This window comes from Pteronotus mesoamericanus, unplaced genomic scaffold, assembly GCF_021234165.1.
Source record: "Pteronotus mesoamericanus isolate MK-2021 breed Mesoamerican mustached bat unplaced genomic scaffold, CSHL_Meso_final contig_2, whole genome shotgun sequence".
NCBI classification, from domain to species: domain Eukaryota; kingdom Metazoa; phylum Chordata; class Mammalia; order Chiroptera; family Mormoopidae; genus Pteronotus; species Pteronotus mesoamericanus.
Genome location: NW_026555084.1, coordinates 32,510,519 through 32,528,758, shown reverse-complemented (window position 1 = coordinate 32,528,758; position 18,240 = coordinate 32,510,519). Strand labels below are relative to the sequence as shown.

Genomic DNA, 18,240 nt, shown 5'->3' with positions numbered 1-18,240 from the left:
TCCCTGCATCATGTTGTCTGCAGAGTGTGAATAAATACAGGAGAGTGAATGTTATAAAGGAAAAAACTGGGTAGAATGGTAGAGAGCGAAGTTGGGGAGCACTTCGTATTCGATGTCATAGTCCACGTGGGCTGCTAGAACAAAAATACCAGAGACCGGGTGGCTCATAAACAGCAGAAATGCATTTCCCCCAGTTCCCGGGGCGGGAAGCCTGAGGCCGAAGGGGCAGTGTGCTTGGGGCCCAGTGAGGACCCTTCCAGGCTGCAGATGGCGCCTTCTCACTATGTCCTCTCTTGGTGGCAGGGGCGAAGGAGCTCTCTGGGGTCTCCTACGAGGGCCTGGGCCAATCAGGAGGGCTCCACCCTCCCGTCCGAATCACCTCCCGAAGGCCCCAGTTCCAAGCACCAATGCACTGGGGCTGGGATCTGAACATATGAGTGTAGGGGACACGCACATTTAGACCACAGCACAGGTGACCAGGGAAGGCTCCCAGGAGGCGTTTAGGGCGATTTCCAATGAAGCAGGACTTGGTGTTTGCAGACCTTGGCAACCCCACGCAAGTAGCAAGGACGCACATCCAGAGACCGCGCGGGCTCGCCTCAGGAGCCACTCGGGAAGTGGCTGTCTTCAGGCGCCTCCTTCCGTCTTGCGTCGTCCCTCGTCCCTCGTCCCTCGTCCCCCTCCCCTGTGGGGCCGCCCTCGCATGGAGGTCCTCTCCCTGCGGGTCATTTCTACAAATCCCCAGGAGAAGGTAGAAAATGGCCAGGACTGGGATTCTGATGGGGTGAGAGAATCATCCCTGAATGAAACTGATCGGCCAGGTCTGGGTCATGAGCTCGCGCCAGCAGTTGGGGGGCAACCCAGCCAAACGGCATGGACCGAGGGCCAGAGTGCTGAAGCCCCCCTCCAGGAAGGCTCGGCTGTGGGTTGTGGAGAAAGCACAGTGGGCCAGCAATACCCCCATCTCTTCCAGTTACAGGACGGGGGCGTGGCGGTGGTGGAGCTCCTGGCAGAGGGGGCAGCCAGTGCAAAGAGCTAGGAGGAGGATGGGAGCTCAACCTGTTGAGCTGGTCAGGAGGGCCCCTCTCTCCCCAGGGACCTTCTTGAGGCTCCTGTGTCCCCTTGCTTCCCCTGTCACAGCGCCAGGACTGAGTCTGGCCCCTCTGCCTGTAGGCTGAGGCCCTCCTTCTGGAAGGTCTTCCCTGCTCCCCTGCCCTGTGTGGGGTTTCCCTGGCAGCCTGGGGAGAGGGAAGACCACCTGGCCAAAGCAGGCAAGGGGCAGAACCTGTCCTTGCAATGATACCTGGTGTCCCCTACAGGGCCTTCAGTGCATCCAAAGAAACTGCAGCCATGCCTGCAGGGACACACTCGGTCCCGTGGAGAAGCAGGAAACAGCCACGAGACACTGTACTCAGACAGGAGCCCACGGAACAGCAGGGTAACACCTGACAGAATCGTGGTTCCTGGAGGGGTCTACCCCTCCCCTCCCCCTCTCATGTCCTCTCCTCCCCTGCCCCCATACTTTGTGCACTCAGGAAGAGATGTTCTGATAACAGGAAGTCAGGGGGTACATCCTGAGGTCCCCAAGAGCTTCCGGGCACTGTGCCCTTAGTGACAGGCAATGCGGTTTTCGCAGGGCGGCGGGGGCGGTGGGTGGGTAAAGCATTCACAAGGAACACACCTCCTGGCAGAACAATAATAATAATTATAATAACAATATTATACATTCAGGACAAACCCAGCTGCCCCAAGCCAACTGGAAAATCCACGTCCTGTAGAGTCCAGTGGGCAGAGGGAGGGGCTGCCTACCTGCACCCCCAGGCCTGGCTCCTACCGTCGCCCTGAGGAGGGGCCTGCCCCTCCTCCAGCTCCCTGAGGAGGCTTGGCACAGGGCGGGGAGGCTGGCATTGCCAACACCGGCCCCTGTGCCGGGCAAGCCCGCATGGGGTGGGGGAAGGAAGGAGGGAGCCCCACCTCCCCCCAGCAGCCGGCTTCAGGGGATGGGTGCGCGAGCTTGTGAGGGACCACGTGGTGGCGGCTGTGGGGCGTGGCTACTCGGAGCCCCTCTCCACACACACGTGTGGCTCTTCCTTCCAGCCAGCCGGTGGCAGGAAGGAGCCAGGGACACTCACGGCACAGACAGGGCATGCAGAGCAGGGCCGTGGCGTGCTTGGCCTGGGGGGTGCCGTGCGGCCAGGCTGGGCTGCGGGACAGCGGTCAGAGGGCCGAGTGCGCAGTGCAGCCCGAGGGGTCCCCCTCAGGCTGGGCAGATGGTTCAGTTTGTGGGGGGGCATCCTGGGAGGGGGGCCCTTGGGCAGGCAGCTGCAGAAATTCTGGAAGCACCAGGTCCTCTTTGCGCAGAAGTCCCCTTTGGTCATGGGCCCCACTGCTTTGCACCCGGTTCAGCAGCTCCACCAGGCCTGGGGGTGGCCACAGAGTCAGGGGCCACCTGCACGGAGCTGCCCACTGCAGTCCACCACCGTCCTGCTGCCCATACTATGGCCACAGCCGGCCTGACCCCAGCACCAGTGCCCCCCCACCCCAGCCTGGCTGGCCCCCCAACCCCAGTGACCTCCCGTCCTCTTATTCCAGCTCCAATGACGTCCAGTCCCCTGATGCCACCTCAGTGGTGCCAACCCCTCAGGCCTCTGTCCCCCACCATCCCCCATGTACCTTCGATGTCACAGGTCTGTCGCTTCCCAGTGACACTGCTGGGCTCCTCTGCCGGGCAGCTGAGCAGCAGCCGGGGAGGGTGAGAGGCTTTGTCCTCCGTTCTAGGCGGCGCGCGCTGTGAGAACGTGGGGTCAGAGCCACAACCAGGAGGGGAGGTGTAGCGGGCTAAAGCTCCCTCCCTCCCCCCTCACCTGGCCGTGGCAGGGGGATGCGTCCGGGGCTTCGGAAATCTTCACACCTGCGGCAGAGAGCGCCATCTCTTGTGTTTGCCTCCCACCTGGACCCCCTTACTCTTTGATCGGAGCCGGCCCCGGGGGCCACGCCCCAAGCCAACATCCCCTACCTGGGAGAGTGTTCAAAACCAGTCTCTGGGCCGCCACTGAGCTGACTAGCTTCCCCAGATCCAGCGGCTGCTTCTCGCCTGGCTGCGGGGACAGGTCAGCAGCCTGGGGGACAGGAAGCCCGCTCCCCGCCGCTCCGCCCCTGCCCCAGCCTCAGCCCCGCGGCCCCGCCGGCTCACCAGGCGCAGTTCCACCTGTTGCGGGCTCAGGCCGTGCTTCGCCAGGATGGGCTGCAGCGCCTCCTGCAGCCGCTTGGTGGGCTTGGCGGAGATCCGCACCAAGCGCTGTATCGCCGCCAACTCGAGGCTGCACGGGACCCTCCCGCTGCGAAAGGGCGGAAGGGCCGACCCCGCCTCTCCTCCCAACCCACACCCGCCAGCCCCGGGATGGGGCAGAGCCTAAATCAGGGGGAAGGGCCAGCTTGGGGTGGGGACTTAGCCCAAGGGGAGGGGTTAGAGCAAGGGGCGGGACCTGCAGGGAAGAACTGCAGCTGGAACGGGGTCCCCGGCCCAAGCCTCGAGGGAGGGGCACTCACTGGAAGGTGATCCTGTTCTCCAGTCTCACTTCCTGGTCCGCCAGCACGGTGCAGTCCTGATCCAGGACCAGGGCCTTCTGCAGACGCCAGGCAGGGTCTGAGTCCCTCCCCCACCCCTAGTGACCCCCGTGGTCCGAGGGAACCACCTTCCCTTCTTCAGTGGCTGCCCTGAAGTTTAGAGGGAAGGGCAGATAGGCAGGTGAGCCACAGAGATGCTGATGCGGTAGAGACCAGGCTGGGGGTGGAGCCTGGCACAGCCAAGGCCACGGAGAAGGCTGGCAAGGATGCTGGACACACTTGCAGAAGGAAGGGAGTTATGGGAACCATGCGAGGGGGTGGGCACGACACGGTAAAGGGGTTGCCTGGGTAAGGGGCAGGTTTAGGGGCCGGATCACTGGGCGCCTCTTCCTGGGCCAGGACAGGCTCTGCCTGCGGGACAGCTGTCCCTTGTCCCGCAGGCATGTGAAACCCACCCAGACCACCTGGATGTGTTTCCTCCCTCACCACGCACCTTTGGACAAGCTACTGTGTCGCTTTTTGGACATTTGTCCACTTCTCCCCAACCCCACCTCCTAAGGACACGTCTTGTCTCCTCACTGCAAAGGGGCTCTCTCCCCAAGTCTGCCGCGAGGACTGGAGGACGCAAATGCCTGTCACAGCGCCTGGCACGGGAGGCCCGCAGACAGAAGCTGCAGTGACTGACTGCTGCCCCCAGAGGCTCCGCCAGCTGTGCCAGCTGGGGGCGGGTAGGCGGCCTCCACCCTGCCACAGGCCTGTGTGTGCTGCAGGGACAGGTGGAGTGTGGGGGGTAAAGTTACATTTAGCGGTCAGGAAAGTCCACCTGGGCTGCGAGCCTGCTCGGGCGGCCTGGGCGAATGGGCAGAGCTCTCCCCACTCTTGCCCTCCCACTCCCATGCTCCGGGCCCCTGAGCACGCCCTGCGCTTCTCGCCCACCTCCAGGTCACTGATTAAGCTCTTCGCTCTGCCTGGAATGTCCTCCCCTCACAGCTCAGAAAGAGCAATCGCCTTCTCATCCTCATCAATGGCTGCCTCTTCCAGGAAGCCTTCCTGGGACCAACCAGAAATGCCTACCTCACCCCAGAAACCCTCTGGAGGTTTGACTCCTCCTCCCTGAGCATATCCTGCCTGGCTCACCTCCAACCAGTAGACCTGGAGGGCAGAGCTTAGGCCCAGGTCCCTCTGCCCGCCCACCTGGCAGGGCTTTAGGACTTGTCTACGGGGTGAACGGAACCCTGGCGGGTCTCCTGGGATGCAGCATTCTTCCTTTAGATCCCCCTTACCAGTGAGTATCCCCCTAGACTCCCTTTTAAAGCTAGGCTAGTTTGCACCTAAAGGAAAGTTTTCACGGGTTAGGTGCAGCTGGGCACTCCTGGTGGCAGAGGAGGCGAGGGCTCCCCCAAACAGTGATTTCAGGGATGGGCAGCCTGAGCTAGGTGTGCTGGGAAAAACCCTCCTTCAGCAGGGGGTCTTCCTACTCTTCAGCCCAAAGCCCTCTGAGTGAGGGCAGTGGGTGGAGCTGGGGAACCAGGGCGGGGTGGGTGGGGCCAGGATTTTTGGAAGCTGGGAGTCGATAGCTGAGTTCGAGTGAGGAGGGGGTGCGGAGAGGGGTGTGGTGGGAAGAGGCTGGAGTTAAGAAGGGGGTGAGGATAGGGGGTAGGGTTAGAATTAGGGTCGGTCAGGGGATTAGGAATGGAATTGGGGTTGAGGTCATAGCTGAGCAGAGACAGGAATGGGGTTGGGATCTGGATCAGAAGGGGAGTTGGAGGTGGGGTCCAGGCCAGGTTCGTACCTGCTCGTTGCCCACCAGGTAGACCTTGATGTCAGGCAGAGAGAGGCCTCGTTTCTCACAGATGCCTGCCAGCATGGCACGGATGGTGAGGCCAGGTCGGGCCAGGGCCAAGGAGGCTGTGCCATCGGGCAGGTACACGCAACAGTACTTCCCTTGCCGGCTTTCGCTCTCCCCTTCTGAGCTCCCGAGGCTCTTCCGATGGCTCTAGTTCAGGGCAGGAGTGGTAGGGAGGTCATGTGTACACATTCAAGAACATGCAGACAGGTGGGCTCACTGGGGCACACACGTGCACACAGGCACACTCGCCGAAGAGCACACCTGTCCTCCTATAGAAACACGTGTGTGCACAGCTAAGCGTACAGGCACCCAGAGGGCAGTCCACCCACCGACACCCACACCCACACCCACTGCGTGCACCTGGACGCCCAAGCGGACGCACACATCGGCTGCAGGGGGCCCGTTGCGGTGAGGGCAGGTAGAAAGTAAGGAGGCGAAGGAACTGGCTGCGGGGAGCAAGTGGCGGACATGCAAGTGGGGGTGGTGGCTGGGAATGATGGCGGCCACTCAAAGGGACCCTAGTCCGCACTTGGTCTCCTCCAGCAGTCGCTCACCTCAGATTTGCTGTTGGCAAAGGCAAGGAAGCCGAGGTCCAGGCTGGCCGACGAGTTGAGGGAGCCCTGGGACTCTCGTCTCGAGGCCGAATTTGCCCCCGTGCCCGCCAGCTCTGGAGGGAGCAGTGCGCAGTGAGCAGGGCAGCGTCCCCACCCCCGGCGGAGGCCCCTCCTTGGCGGGCGGCCCCTCTGGAGCTCTCCCGCGTGGGTCTAACGCGGTTTGGGGTCCTGCAAGCCTCGCTACGTAGGGGGCTTCCCAGGCTGCAGGGGTCTAGTGTGGGAACCAAACCACAGGGGGAACGCGGTGGCCACAGGGCCCTGCATTCTTGCCGGTTTCCACAAACTGCGGGACAAGTAGTTGGAACGGGGGTTCTCAAGGCCTGCCTACACTCCCGCCCCCTCTTCTCGGAGGCCCGCTCCTGCCCTCACCCCTGCGGAAGGACTTGCGGAGCGGACGGCCCCCGGGGCCCTCGGCGGACGGCAGCTGACCCAGCTCCTCCACGCCAAGTGGCAGTGACTTCCCGGGCTTCAGCTTCGGCTTCTGCGGGCACAGGGAAGGCGCTGGCACCGGGCCGGGCCCCAGCCCGCACGCAGACCCCGGACAACCCCGCAGATCTGCACCGGGCCCCCGCGCCCCACAGCCCCTCGTCCGCACCTTCCTGGCGGCGTCGGGGCTGCCGAGGCGCGAGGAGCCAGGGTCCGGGAGGGAGCGCCCCTCCGCCTCCGCCAGGAGGCACTCGCGGTACAGCGGAGACTTGACGAAGCGCGCATAGCTGTCGAATTTCATCAAGTTGAAGATCTACGGGGTAGGCGCCGCGGCGGTGAGCCGGGGTCCCAGGCCCGGCCCGGGGAGTTGGCCTGGTCCCTCACCTAGGGAGGAAGCCCCGGCCCCTCCCGCTCACCTCCAAGGCCCAGACCCTTGACCGCACCCACCTCACTACACCACGCCCCTACCGTGGCTAGGCTCCGCCCTGGCCCCGCCTTCTCCGCAGCCTGGGATCGTTACCTCGGAGCAGCGCCCTGTCCGCATTTACTTGTCTCTAAGCCCACAATGAATCATATTTGTCCCTTCCCACCCCACTCCTCATCCCCTACGCTGCGGGGCTCAGTCTCCGCCCCTGGGTCTGGCCCCGCCTCTGCTCCTTGCGCTCCCTTCCAAAGCCACGCCCCCTCACCTGAAGCTGCTGTGCCCGGAACATGTCCGGCCGGGGCTCGGCCAGCACCTCCTCACCGAGCCAGGCCTGACGGTCGATGTTCACGGGGCTCAGTGCCTGGCTGGACAGGAACTCCTGGTAGATGCTGCGGGCCTCCTGAGCGAGCTGGGGCAGGAGGGACAGGTGAAGGTCAGGGGCACCGCCCAGGCCCGGGTCCCACCTCTCTGCCTCAGCTCCCTCTTCCCCCAACCTGCTGGGTGTCGCTGGCAGGGATCTGCTGGAAGCTCTCGCAGGCCTTCCAGAAAGTCAGGTTCTCGGCACTGAATTCCTTCTTCAGGAACTCCTGGCGGCGGGGGTGGGAGGGTGGGGGATGAATGGTGGTGGAGAGTTGGGTGTGTGTGTAAGAAGGAGAAGGCAGCCAAGAGCGAGAGACCCAGTCAGGGTCAGAGAGGCTGGGACAGAGACTCGAGGCCAAGAAGCCAAGCCAGACAGACGGACGGGGCCAAACCAGATGCACAGAGACAAAATGAGAGGCAGGGACAAGGACAGAGAGAAGCAAAGTTCCCAGCTGGGAGAAGAGGACGTGGATGCCAAGGAAAAGCTGTGGGAAAGACAGCTGAGAGAGGGGTCCCACTGGCCAGGCTGAAGCTCCACTCATGCCCCCCCACCCGCCTGCCATCCGCCCCCATCCCACCCTAGGGCTTACAGTGAAGTAAGCCTGGCCCAGTGGGTCCTGCAGCAGCCGCTCGAAGGACAGGCCCCAGCTGGCCACGGGCTGGTCCCCCGTGGGGAAGGGGCTGGTGGGACCGCTGGGGAGGCTGTGGATGCTGAGGGAGCTGCCTCGGCCCTCGCCTTGGCGCTGGGGCGGCGCCGTGCTGCTCAGCTCTGCGGGGGGTAGACAAGTGGCAGTGAGCCCTGTGGCCTCCCAGGCTCTTGGACCGACCCCACCCACAGATGCTTCCCCTGAAAAGACAGCAGGAGGCGGGGGTATCCCGTCCCATTTCCAGACGCCATCCCGCACCCCTAACCAGGCTTCCTCCACGCGCCCTGTCGCTTACCTCCGTCTGAGACAGCCACAACCTACGAGAGACCGGAGGCAGAAATGAGAGTAGAGCCCGGGATGGATTCTCCAGGAGCAGCCTGCGCCCAGCCCCCAGGCCTGGCGCTGTGTCCTCCCCTGGCTGGAGGGCCATGCTGGGCATTCCCAGCCGGGTCACTGCCATTCAAGGTGTTGCTCAGGCTGTTCCGGCTCCCCTGCCATCACGTGTCAACCCCTGTGCTTTGCAACTTCTGCCTGGTGTCCTCCAGCTGCCCCGCCTCCCTCCTCCAGCACCTGCTGGTAGCCCAGCTATACGGCATGGCGCGCAGGAGCACAGACTCTGAATCCTGTCTCTGCCACTAGCTGTATGACTGAGGGCCAGTTACTTGTTTGCCTTTATCTGGAAATAGAGGATGGTGATAATCACAGTAACTTACTTCCAGGGGCTCTTGTGAGGACCAAATCAATTTAAAGTGTTTGCAGCATCTGGAACAGTGGCCAGCGTGTGGTACGCGCTATACCAACATTTGCTGTTGTCTTTGAAAGGAGCCTCTGTAGCTGATGACCCTTATTGCCACTTTTGTTTGCTCTTGTGGACCAGGTTCTCCCTCGGGTCCCACCCCCCGTGGGCAGAGCACAGGATGCTGTTTTATAGCACAGAGCGGGGGCTCTCAAACTTCAGCGTGCACCAGAGACCCTGGAGGGGTCCGCCTCAGATGATACAGGTTGGGTAGGTCCAGGGTGGGGCCTGGGACTCTCCATCGCTAACAAGGTCCTAGATGATGCTGACGCTGTTGGTCCACGGACCACACTGTGAGCAGCATTGCCGTAGCGGCCAACTCCACGCTCCCTCCGCCCCTCCACGCCCAACTCCAGCTTCTCCGGGAATCCCAACCACTAGTGAAACAGAACAGCCTTCCTTTCAGAATGACTCTTGCTTGGTCTCCCCACCTTCCTAGCAGCTCCTCCAGCTTCCTTGTCATCTCCTACCCCCGCAAGGTGGCCTCTACCCCTCCCCGACTCCGTCCTGGACCCTTTCTTCCACTCACGTCTCCTCTGCTCCAAACACAAAGCCAATTTCCCGCTAACGTCTCCGCCCCCATGTCCCGCACGCCCTTCAAATTCATCCAGTCCCAAATGGGAGCCACCTCTGCCACCACCACAGCAGGGCACCCAACCAGCTTCCCTGCCTCTCATCTTTCTTCCCATCACCTGAGCTCCCAACACCAGGGCTGAGTCATTCCCAGTGCCTCCCTCCCTCTCACTGCCTACATTTTCACTGGGCCCCGTCATGGGAGCTTCCACCACCTGCCCCTCCTTTCCTTCCCCACTGGAAGCAGGTCTGCAGCCCCCCCCTAGGGAGCCCCCCCTGCCCTCCTGGCTGCAGCCTCCCTCTCCTTCCCACTCCCGCCGGATGTCACGCACAGTGGGCTGCCACTGGCCTGCAGGTATGTGAGACATCACTAATGTCTTGGCTCTTTGAATGTTTTTTTTTCTTTTTACATTTAAAAAGGTTCCCGCATTTAAAAACCAGGAGTTTTACAGCAAACCCCAGCTTTATGCCCCAGCCACCCTGAGCTGCTTCCAGCATGGCAACCTTGGCCAGCACAGAGCGGCAACCCGTGCCAAGGAGGGGCTCAGCCCTCCTCAGAGGTCCCTGGGGCCAGTTGGATGCATTTGTGTTACTTATGGAAGCAGGTGCCGCCCAGACCGCGTGAATTTAAATCTGTGCTGTGTGACCTTGGTCAGGGTGCTTCACCTCTCTGTGCCCCAGTTTCTTCCTCTATACAAATGGAGCAAATACTGTCATGGCCCTGACTTCGAAGGGTCGCTGTGAGTAAGTTAAACATATATATAAAGAACTCAGGACGCTCTCTGGCATGTGTGACTATTCAGCGGACATTACTGCTGTTGTTGCATTAGTATCGGTGGCCGACCCTGCTCCCACTTTCGAGTTGGCGGGACAGCCACGGAGGAAGAGCGCAGGTGTCAGGGCCCGTCAGACCCGAATTCAGACCCTGGCCCTGCCCTTTTCTAGTTTCATGGCCGCGGTCCCCTCCCCGAGCCTCCGCTCCGGCCAGGAGCGCCGCGACGGTGGGACGCAGCGGAGGAGGAGGGAAAGTTTTCGAAGGGCGTGGCTCGTCCTGGAATCGCTCCGAGCGCCCCCAGCCCGCTCGAGCCTCTCGCTCCCGCCTTTGCTCTCCCCCATCTGACGCTCTGTCCTTTGTGCGGGTCACACTCACAGCTGCAGGAGAAAGTCCCAGCTGCTGGGTTGTGTGCGTGCTGCGAGTCCCTTCCAGCCTGCTCTTTCCCTTCCGGCCACCTGCCTGCCCAGGCCGCTGTCTCTGCGGTGCCCCCAGGCTCATAGAACGGTCAGAGCCCGCCCCCAAGGTCTCCGGAGCCGTCCTGACTCCCCTCCCCCTCCCTCCAAGGGGCCGCTGGGTCCTGCCTCCTTCAGTCCCCCGCAGCTTCTGGCCCGCCCTGCCGCCTGAGACTCAGCCCTTCCCATGCCCAGAGCCCCCATGGCTGCTGGGGCGAGCCGGGACCCCGGAGAGGGCAAAGGCTCCCCGCCCGAAGCCAGCCCTAACTGTTACGTTGTGTGATTCTGTGCTGTGTGTGTTTTTACGTGGGGCTGGCCCCCTGGTCCCCACCCGCCCCCCGCCCCCCGCCCCGGGGAGGCGGAGCAGGTGCTGGGCTAGAGCTGCAGCCGGCACCTGACTACCGCACACCAGCAGCCTCCCTCTTTCCCTCCTCCTCCCCTCCGCCCTCCACTTTATCAAACTTTTCTGTTTTTCCCTCACCCCTACACACTCCTGCTTCCTGCTTTGCTGTTTCCTTTGGCTGGTAATCTGCTTCTGCTCCCCTACCCAAGGGCTCTCCAGCCGCTGCCCATTGACCTCAGCCTTCCCTAGACACCAGGGGCCGAGCCCCTCCGCCCACCCAGCTTCTGCCCGCCCATATCTGGGCCTCCCCGCACCCCCCCCCCACCCCGCCCCTGCCCCCGTCAGTCTGGTAGCTCCTGGGTCACAGGCTTGGGTTGTTGGAGGGAATGGACCGCACTCCCACCCCCGGAGCACCCTCCTGGCCGGGAGCAGCCCTCAGGGCCTGGGGCAGCCCTCCTCCGCCTGCCCAGGGGGCTCCACCTGTGAACACGCCCCCTGTGAGCCTGCAGCTCACCTTCCTGAGCCCCTCCCGCCCCACTGGTGGCTGATCTGTGCAGTTGAGGCTGAGACAGGATAGGGACAGGAGATCCAGGGGCTGCAGGGGTGGAGCCGGAGGCCAGTTCCAGTTCCACTAGGCCAGGGCAAGTGACCTCCTTTCTTTGGGCCTCAGTGTCCCCTTTGATAGCGTGGGGCTCAGCTTTCCCATCCTGCTGGGGCTGCTGGGTGGGACAAAAGGCCCGCAGGTGAAAGTGGCTGGCACAAGGCCGGCAGGTTAGGGTTAGGCAGGCGCTCCGCTGACCCCCTGCTGAGCTGCTCCTACCTGCCAGGTTCTCAGGCTCCCAGGCTCCCAGGCCTGGGGAAGTTGTGCTGAGCCGGGCTGGCCTAGCCCCACCCGGCCTGCCTGGGGAGAAGTGGTGCGCGAATAGTGAGAAAAGGGGAAGCGAGGATGAGGAAGGGCGTGGTGGCCACCAGCATCCCCAATCCAAGGTCAGGCATCGTGTTTGCCGAACTTTTTCTTAGGAGATGGGCCCCGGGGAGCCGCTGCTACTTAAGAACGCTGAGGCGAGGATGGCCTGGCATTTCCTGAGCCCCGGTTGTGTGACAGGCACTCTGACTGTTCTCACCCTGTCCTCGCATCCTGACCCTGTGCGGCAGCTATTATTCCTCCCATCTCTCAGGTGAGGACACCTGGGTCCAAAGTCTCGCAGCTGTGACGTGGCCGGGGTGAAACTGGAACCCAAGCGCGCCTGACCCTGGAGCCTGAGGCCTTCCCTCTACGAAGCTGCCTCCCAGGGTGGACAGGAGACCTGCCGGGGGAGCTGGGAGGCCCAGGGCCTCAGCTCTTGGGCCACAGGTGGGCGAAGTCCATCGGGGTAAAGGCCCAGGGACTCCTCCTGAACCCTGACCCTGGGGGGCGTCGGACCTCGAAGGGAGGGCTGATGCACTGAGTGCATTTGTATAACCAGCGTCCCTTTCATCCTAGCTTGGGGAACCAAGGCCTGGAGACACCCACAGGAACCCCGGGAGCCTGGCCGGTCCGTCTGCGCCAGCCCCGGGGAGCTGACCCAGGCTCGGCCCCTCTGCGAGGCCACATGTCGCTCAGGTGGCCCAGAGGTGCAGTGGGCGCTGCCTTGCCCATCTCCTTGTCAGGTGCGGAAGATTAAGTGGGCCTCCCAAGAGCGAGAGAACACGATGACCGTCCCTCCCAGTGTCCCCACGCCATGCCCGCCTCAGCTGGCACGCCCTTCTAGGGCTCCTTCCAGGCCACAGTGCACCAAGCGAGAGGGGAGGCTGGCTCTCCCTCCCAGGCCCCTCACGCCTCCTCGGTCCCTGACCAGCTGCTTTTACCCAAACCGGGATTTTACTCTGTGTTTGGGCCCATGTGTCTCACCAGGTGGGGGGCCGCCTGAGGGCAGGGGGCGGGATGATGGGCCTGGTCCTGAGAGCCTGGGACAGGGCCGGCACAGAGCAGGCCCTCGGAGGGGTTGTTGAATGAATGAGTGGACAAATGAAGTGGCGGTTGGGGCTATGTGGAGGCATCTCTGGGACGGGGGGCTGGAAGTCATCTCTAAGTGACATGTTTCATTGCAACTGCCTGACATGCTGAGTGGCAGAAAGACAAGGCTGACAAATGAAACTGCCTCTGCAGGGAATGACGGAGGATGGGGTGGCAGCTGGGGGAGGTGGGGGAGGACAGAGCCAGGCAGTTTCGGGGGGGTGGAGGAGCCCTGGCATTGAGTCAGACTGGCTGGGTTCCAATGTGGGCCCCTCTGCCCCGCTGGCTGCGCTCAGCAAGGCGTTCATTCCTCCAAGCCTCCAGCAGGAGGTGATTCACGGAAGGGGCGGACGCCTGGCTCACAGGCGCCTCGCCACGCTCATCCCTGCTGTGGCCACCGATGCCCGTCCGTCCCCTCCATATTAGCTGAGCATGGCCTCAGGAAGCTCCCAATGACCAGCAAGAGGCCATCTGTGGCTCTTGGGATTCCCAGAGGTGGCACACAACATTCAGAACAGGCCCAGGATGGGCAAAGACAAGCCCGTGTGAGCAGGTTGCCGAGAGGAAAGCCTGTGGGTTGCTGAGGCCGGGGGCAGAGCGTGGGTGCCCTCCTGGTTCCGAGTGACTTCGGGCAGAGCAAACATAGTAGACCAGGGAAGGGCAGAGGCAGGGCGTGTCTCTGGGCCCCTGAGCTGCTGCCTGGGCGGGCATGGGAGTGGGCATGGTCCCCCTTGGCCTGGACGCCCAAGTGTCATGCCTCTGGGCTAGGAGAGCGAGGCCCACAGGCTCCTGAACTTTCAGCTGGGTGATGGTGGGCGGCTGGGCCAACTTGGAGGGGTCTGCCAGTCTCCCACCCGGCTAGCCTGGGGCTGGGCAAGAAAGATGCTTGAAGAAGGAGCGATGAAAACAGATCTTGAGGATTAGGGGGCAGGAGTGGCGTTGGGCGTAGCTCACCCTCTGGGTGAGGCAGAGGGTCCTTGAAGAGGGGCTGATAATGAAGGGGGGATTGGGCTGGCATTTATGGAGCCCTCACCACGGGTCAGGGGCCTCGTATTCATTATTCCACTTAATCATCTCAACAGGATCTTGAGATCTGTTCTATTCTCCTCATTTTACAGAGGAAGAGACCAAGGGTCAGAGAGGATCCCCTAGTAAGGAAGAACAGAGCTGGACTGGAACCCAGACCTCCCTAGGCCCATTGTCTTTGTTCCACAATAGTAGGCTGGGCCCTGGTAGGAGGCTTTGGCAATCTGGCCTTTCTGGGGTTGTCAGGAGGGACTAGGGACCTGCCAAATGGGCTGGTATCCTAGGGAGAGAAGGGAGGCCCAGCACAACCTGCCCCGTCTGTTGAATGAATAAAGAAGCTGGACCTTACAAGTGCAGCTCGACCCGGGGTCCAAGCAGCCAGGGAGAGCATTTAGGGGGTGGGGTGGCAGCAGCCAGGGCATCCTAGAGCCCAGCTACCCCTACCTTTCCTGGTAGCCCGAGAATAGAACAGACAAGCTGACCAACCTGGCCTGACCCTTCTGAGCCACCCCAGGCTGGCCAACGACCGCCAGTTCTGGCAGGAAGCCCCTGGAGCAGGTCCAGCTGCAGAGCAGTGACCCAGCGAGCGCTGCCCCTTGCCTGACCTTGGCCATCAGAACATGGGCTGAGGAGGGGAGGGCTGAGGCTCAACGAGGTGTGGGGGCTTGGGCCACCATGGGGGTGTGCAGGGGGCAAGGGGCATGCCAAAAGCAGCCCCAGATGGTGCCAGAGTAGCAGAAGAGGGAGCGGTGGGGCTGGACCAGAAGCCTGTGTGCTCTGGTCTGGTCCCCAGGGTCGCCCCGGGTCCCCAGCAGGCCACTCTGGAAGGTCCTGGGATGAGAGCACCAGGTCCCACTGCCTGCTGTCTGTACCCAAGTTCTTCCACCCGCTAGCAACATGCAGGCTTTTGCCTAGCCCTGCTGGGTGTGCTCCGGGGCTCCACCCTGGGCGCGCCCATCCCTCCCCGCAGGCCTGGCCTGGAGCCTACACTCACCATGCGCCCGTTGGGGACGCCCAGGTGCTTGGGCTTCCCTGGCATGCCTCCGCTGTTCACCGGTCCCCGGCACAGGGGGCGCCCACCATGGGGACCGTGGGCAGCACGCCGAGGCCAGAGCTTGCCGGGCGGCAGGCAGGCGCGGATAGAGCCCAGCTCTGCTCCCGTGGGCCCTCACATCCTGAAACACCAGCTCACTACCTCTTTTCTCTGCCACAGGAAGTGTCTCTATAGAAACGGAACCACAGAAAAAAGCAAGGCCTGAGAGAGTGAACGCCTCTTCCTACACACACATTCACATACACACGCCGCCAACACAACCTTGCAGCACCCCACGCAGACACCAACACGTGGCAGAGGCCTCCGTGTGTCCAGAAAGGAGCCCAGCCCGGTCTGGCCCAGCCCCAGGAGCTCCAAGGTCATGTCTGGGCACCGAGAAGGGCACTCGCACACACCTAGGCAACTTTGGACAACCTAGCAAGGGCTCCGCGGACACGTGTGTACGTACGAGAAGTGCACCAAGCGGCCACACATGGACTTTCCTCAGCACGCACTTATCTCACACCTGCTGCGTGCTGGGCACGTACATACTCAGCACCCCTCCGCCAGGCAGCTGTGCCAGTACAGTTACTACCTCTGTCCCTAGACTCTTCCCAGGCATGTGTCCCGGTGTGCAGACAGATGGACACCTTACATGCATGGTCATGCGCACACAGACCATTCAGGTGCGCATGTCATAAACACACAGGCTCCCCTTCATAAGGAGTACCCGGTGTTCAGTCGTCTGCACTCACAGTCCTGTGGACGGGCACGTGGACAGTCACGCCTGCGCACAGCGCATGTGCATGCCCACGCCTGCCCACATGGGCAGGGGCATGGAGCAGCGGCTTCTGTGCCCAAAGACGCATGTGCATTCACCCTCCCCTTGCTCACATACGAATCCCAGCTCGGCAGAGCCCTGTCAACTGAGGGGTGGCACCCTGCCCTCTCGGCCTGGCCCCGTCCCAGGTGAACTTGGGCCCTTTAGCCAGAATCCTCAGTTCACCTCTTTCTTATACACGCATGTTCCCACTACTTTATGCACGGACTTAGAGCCTTCAAGTGACCCACCACTCCAGTTTGGGCCCCTCTCTCTTCAGGGAAAAGGTGACACCCCCCTTCCATATTCTACCCTCTATACCCCACCCCCTTCTAAGGCTATGATCTGAAGACCTTGGTGACAGAGACTTGTTATTCACCACAAATTCATGTTCTTTTCTTCCTGGGCACATGGCTGCGGTTTAATCCCCCAGGCTCCCTTCAGTCATGTGTGGCCATGTGACTAGCTCCCCGCAACTGAGTGTGAGTGGAAGGGTGTGTGCTGTTTCTGGACCAGCGCTTTGAAGTAGTACGTGCTCGCCACACTCTCTGGTCCCTTCAGCTGGCTGCACGCAGAAGGTGATGAGGCTGCAGGGGATTGTGGAGCCACGACAAGGAAGAAGCCTGGGTCCCTGCGTTAGTGCTCGAAGGCAAGCCACCCATGAACCAGAAACAGCAGCCTTGGACTGTTACAGGAGCAAGAAATAAACTTCAAGCCATTACACACATTCGGGTTTATTTGTCATAGCAGCTAGCATTGCCCCAGTTAAATCACCTCTTCATCCAGCCCTGATCCGCCTCCTTCCAGACACCTTGCTCCAGGCCACCCAGACAGAGGGAGTCATTCAGACTTGGTGTGTGTATGAGGGGTTGCTTTTGGGTCTGGAACACTGCCCATGGTGGTTTTAGCAAGGTACGTGACAGTGTGCATGTGCCTGCGAGGGAGCCGCCGAGTGTGTGCCGTAAGTGGAGCCTGCCTGCCTGCGTGCGGTGCCGTGGCTCTGAGCCTGCGCTTCAGAGGGGGCTTCACAATTTACAGAGTTTTCTCTGGAACTGACCTCATTTGATCCTCACAACCTCTTTGTGATTAGTTCTCATTATTCCCATTTTACAGATCAGGAAACTGAAACTCAGAGAGATGTGAGTTGCCCAAGGTTACACATCAAGTTGGAGATGGGCTAAGCTGTGAACACGTGTGCTTGCGGTGCCAGGAGTCGGGCCTGGACCACCACCAGCCCAGGTGCCAACAGTGCCCCTTCCTCCCCGAAGAGGCCCAACCGCGAGCTCTGCCTGGGACCCCCCAAGGTCGTCCTCCCTGGCTACTGAGAGATGCCTCTCCCTACCTCTCCGCCATGGATGCCAGTTTCACTTCTGACCACATCTTCACCCCAGGGGCCCCAGAAAACCTGGGACTTCCCACCTCTTAGTCCTCCTCTACTTTTCTTCACTCCACAGGTGTGGCGCGGTACCTCCACTCCACAGAACACTGTTCTCAACTGCTCTGTCCCTGCCTTTCCACAGGGAATCACTTACTGATGTCTAGTCTTCCTGTGGGATTTCTGACCCCGTTGCCTGTGGAGACCGTCCTGGCTCAGGCCTTGCCCTCTCTCATCTCATCCTAATGACCTCCTGCTCAGTCGCCCTACCTGTTACCTGGCGCCAGTTCTTCTCACCATAGCGAGAGAAATCCACATCGGCCACTCCCATGCTTAAAACCATCCCATTGCCTTCTGGGAAAAAAGTCATGTTCCTTAGCTGGGAGCTGAAGACCCTTTGAGGCCTGGCCTCAGCTGAACTCTTGCCCACCACTGTGCAGCCGTATCAGGCTGCTTGTACTCCTCATACTTTCAGGCATGACTCCCTGCCTTAGCATTTTCTGTTCCTCTTTCTGGGAGACCACTCATCCTTCTTGACCTGATTCCAGGTTCTAGAACAAATGTGCATTCTTTCACCAATTACCTATTAATCACCTCTTGTGTGCCAAGTACTGTGGTAGATGTTTGGGATTCAGGAGTGACCATAGCTGACAAAAATTCCAGCCCTCATGGAGGTCTAGTAGAATACACATGTCCTTGGTTGTATGGGCATAAATAAAAAAGCTCATTAAAAAATATGACTCAGAAGAGATGTCTTGCCATTTAATCCTGAGTAAGTTGATTCATTCAAAAGGAAAGCTTCTTAAAATTAATGAAGGAGCAACCGATCAAGATTCCACCCTGTGATCTGTAACAGGGGTCATTAACTGAAATGTCTAGAGGGGCCAGACAGGAGGGGTAAATTAGTGGTCAGCAGAGGAAGGCATTTGTAGAGTGGCAGCCCATGGGCTTAGCTTGGTTGGATCTTCCCATTTTCCCTGAGAAACTGGAAATTTTGTTTCTAATGTGGTTTTAAGAGTCCTGATTTAATATCATTTATTAAAATAGCATTTGCAGGTAAAAACAGAGCTCTATTTGGCTGTGGGCCACTAGTTTCCCACCTTTGGTTCCCGGCCAGCTTTCCTGCACCTTTAATAGACACTTCTTGCTGCATCAGGCAGACAC

The 18,240-nt window shown here is 61.1% G+C and overlaps 1 protein-coding gene across 1 annotated transcript; it reads right to left on the bottom strand.

The window, feature by feature from the left end:
• Nucleotides 1-2,217: 2,217 nt before the first annotated feature.
• Nucleotides 2,218-14,887, bottom strand: RGS14 (regulator of G protein signaling 14). The gene is made up of 15 exons (XM_054568021.1): nucleotides 14,843-14,887; nucleotides 8,183-8,204; nucleotides 7,831-8,009; nucleotides 7,375-7,467; nucleotides 7,146-7,289; nucleotides 6,626-6,769; nucleotides 6,400-6,511; nucleotides 5,971-6,083; nucleotides 5,360-5,563; nucleotides 3,550-3,626; nucleotides 3,194-3,320; nucleotides 3,017-3,098; nucleotides 2,865-2,911; nucleotides 2,674-2,788; nucleotides 2,218-2,420 (listed from the first exon to the last, which is right to left on the bottom strand). The coding sequence occupies exons 1-15, from the start codon at nucleotides 14,885-14,887 to the stop codon at nucleotides 2,218-2,220; spliced, it is 1,707 nt and encodes a 568-aa protein (XP_054423996.1).
• Nucleotides 14,888-18,240: the final 3,353 nt, after the last annotated feature.

Bases quoted from the DNA above. Each gene is read 5' to 3' on its own strand.
- RGS14 (XM_054568021.1), bottom strand. From the start codon at position 14,887: ATGCCAGGGAAGCCCAAGCACCTGGGCGTCCCCAACGGGCGCATG. The intron at 8,010-8,182 runs GTAAGCGACAGG...TACCCCCCGCAG, and splicing joins TGTGGCTGTCTCAGACGGAG to AGCTGAGCAGCACGGCGCCG. The intron at 7,468-7,830 runs GTAAGCCCTAGG...CCCCGCCGCCAG, and splicing joins TGGGCCAGGCTTACTTCACT to GAGTTCCTGAAGAAGGAATT.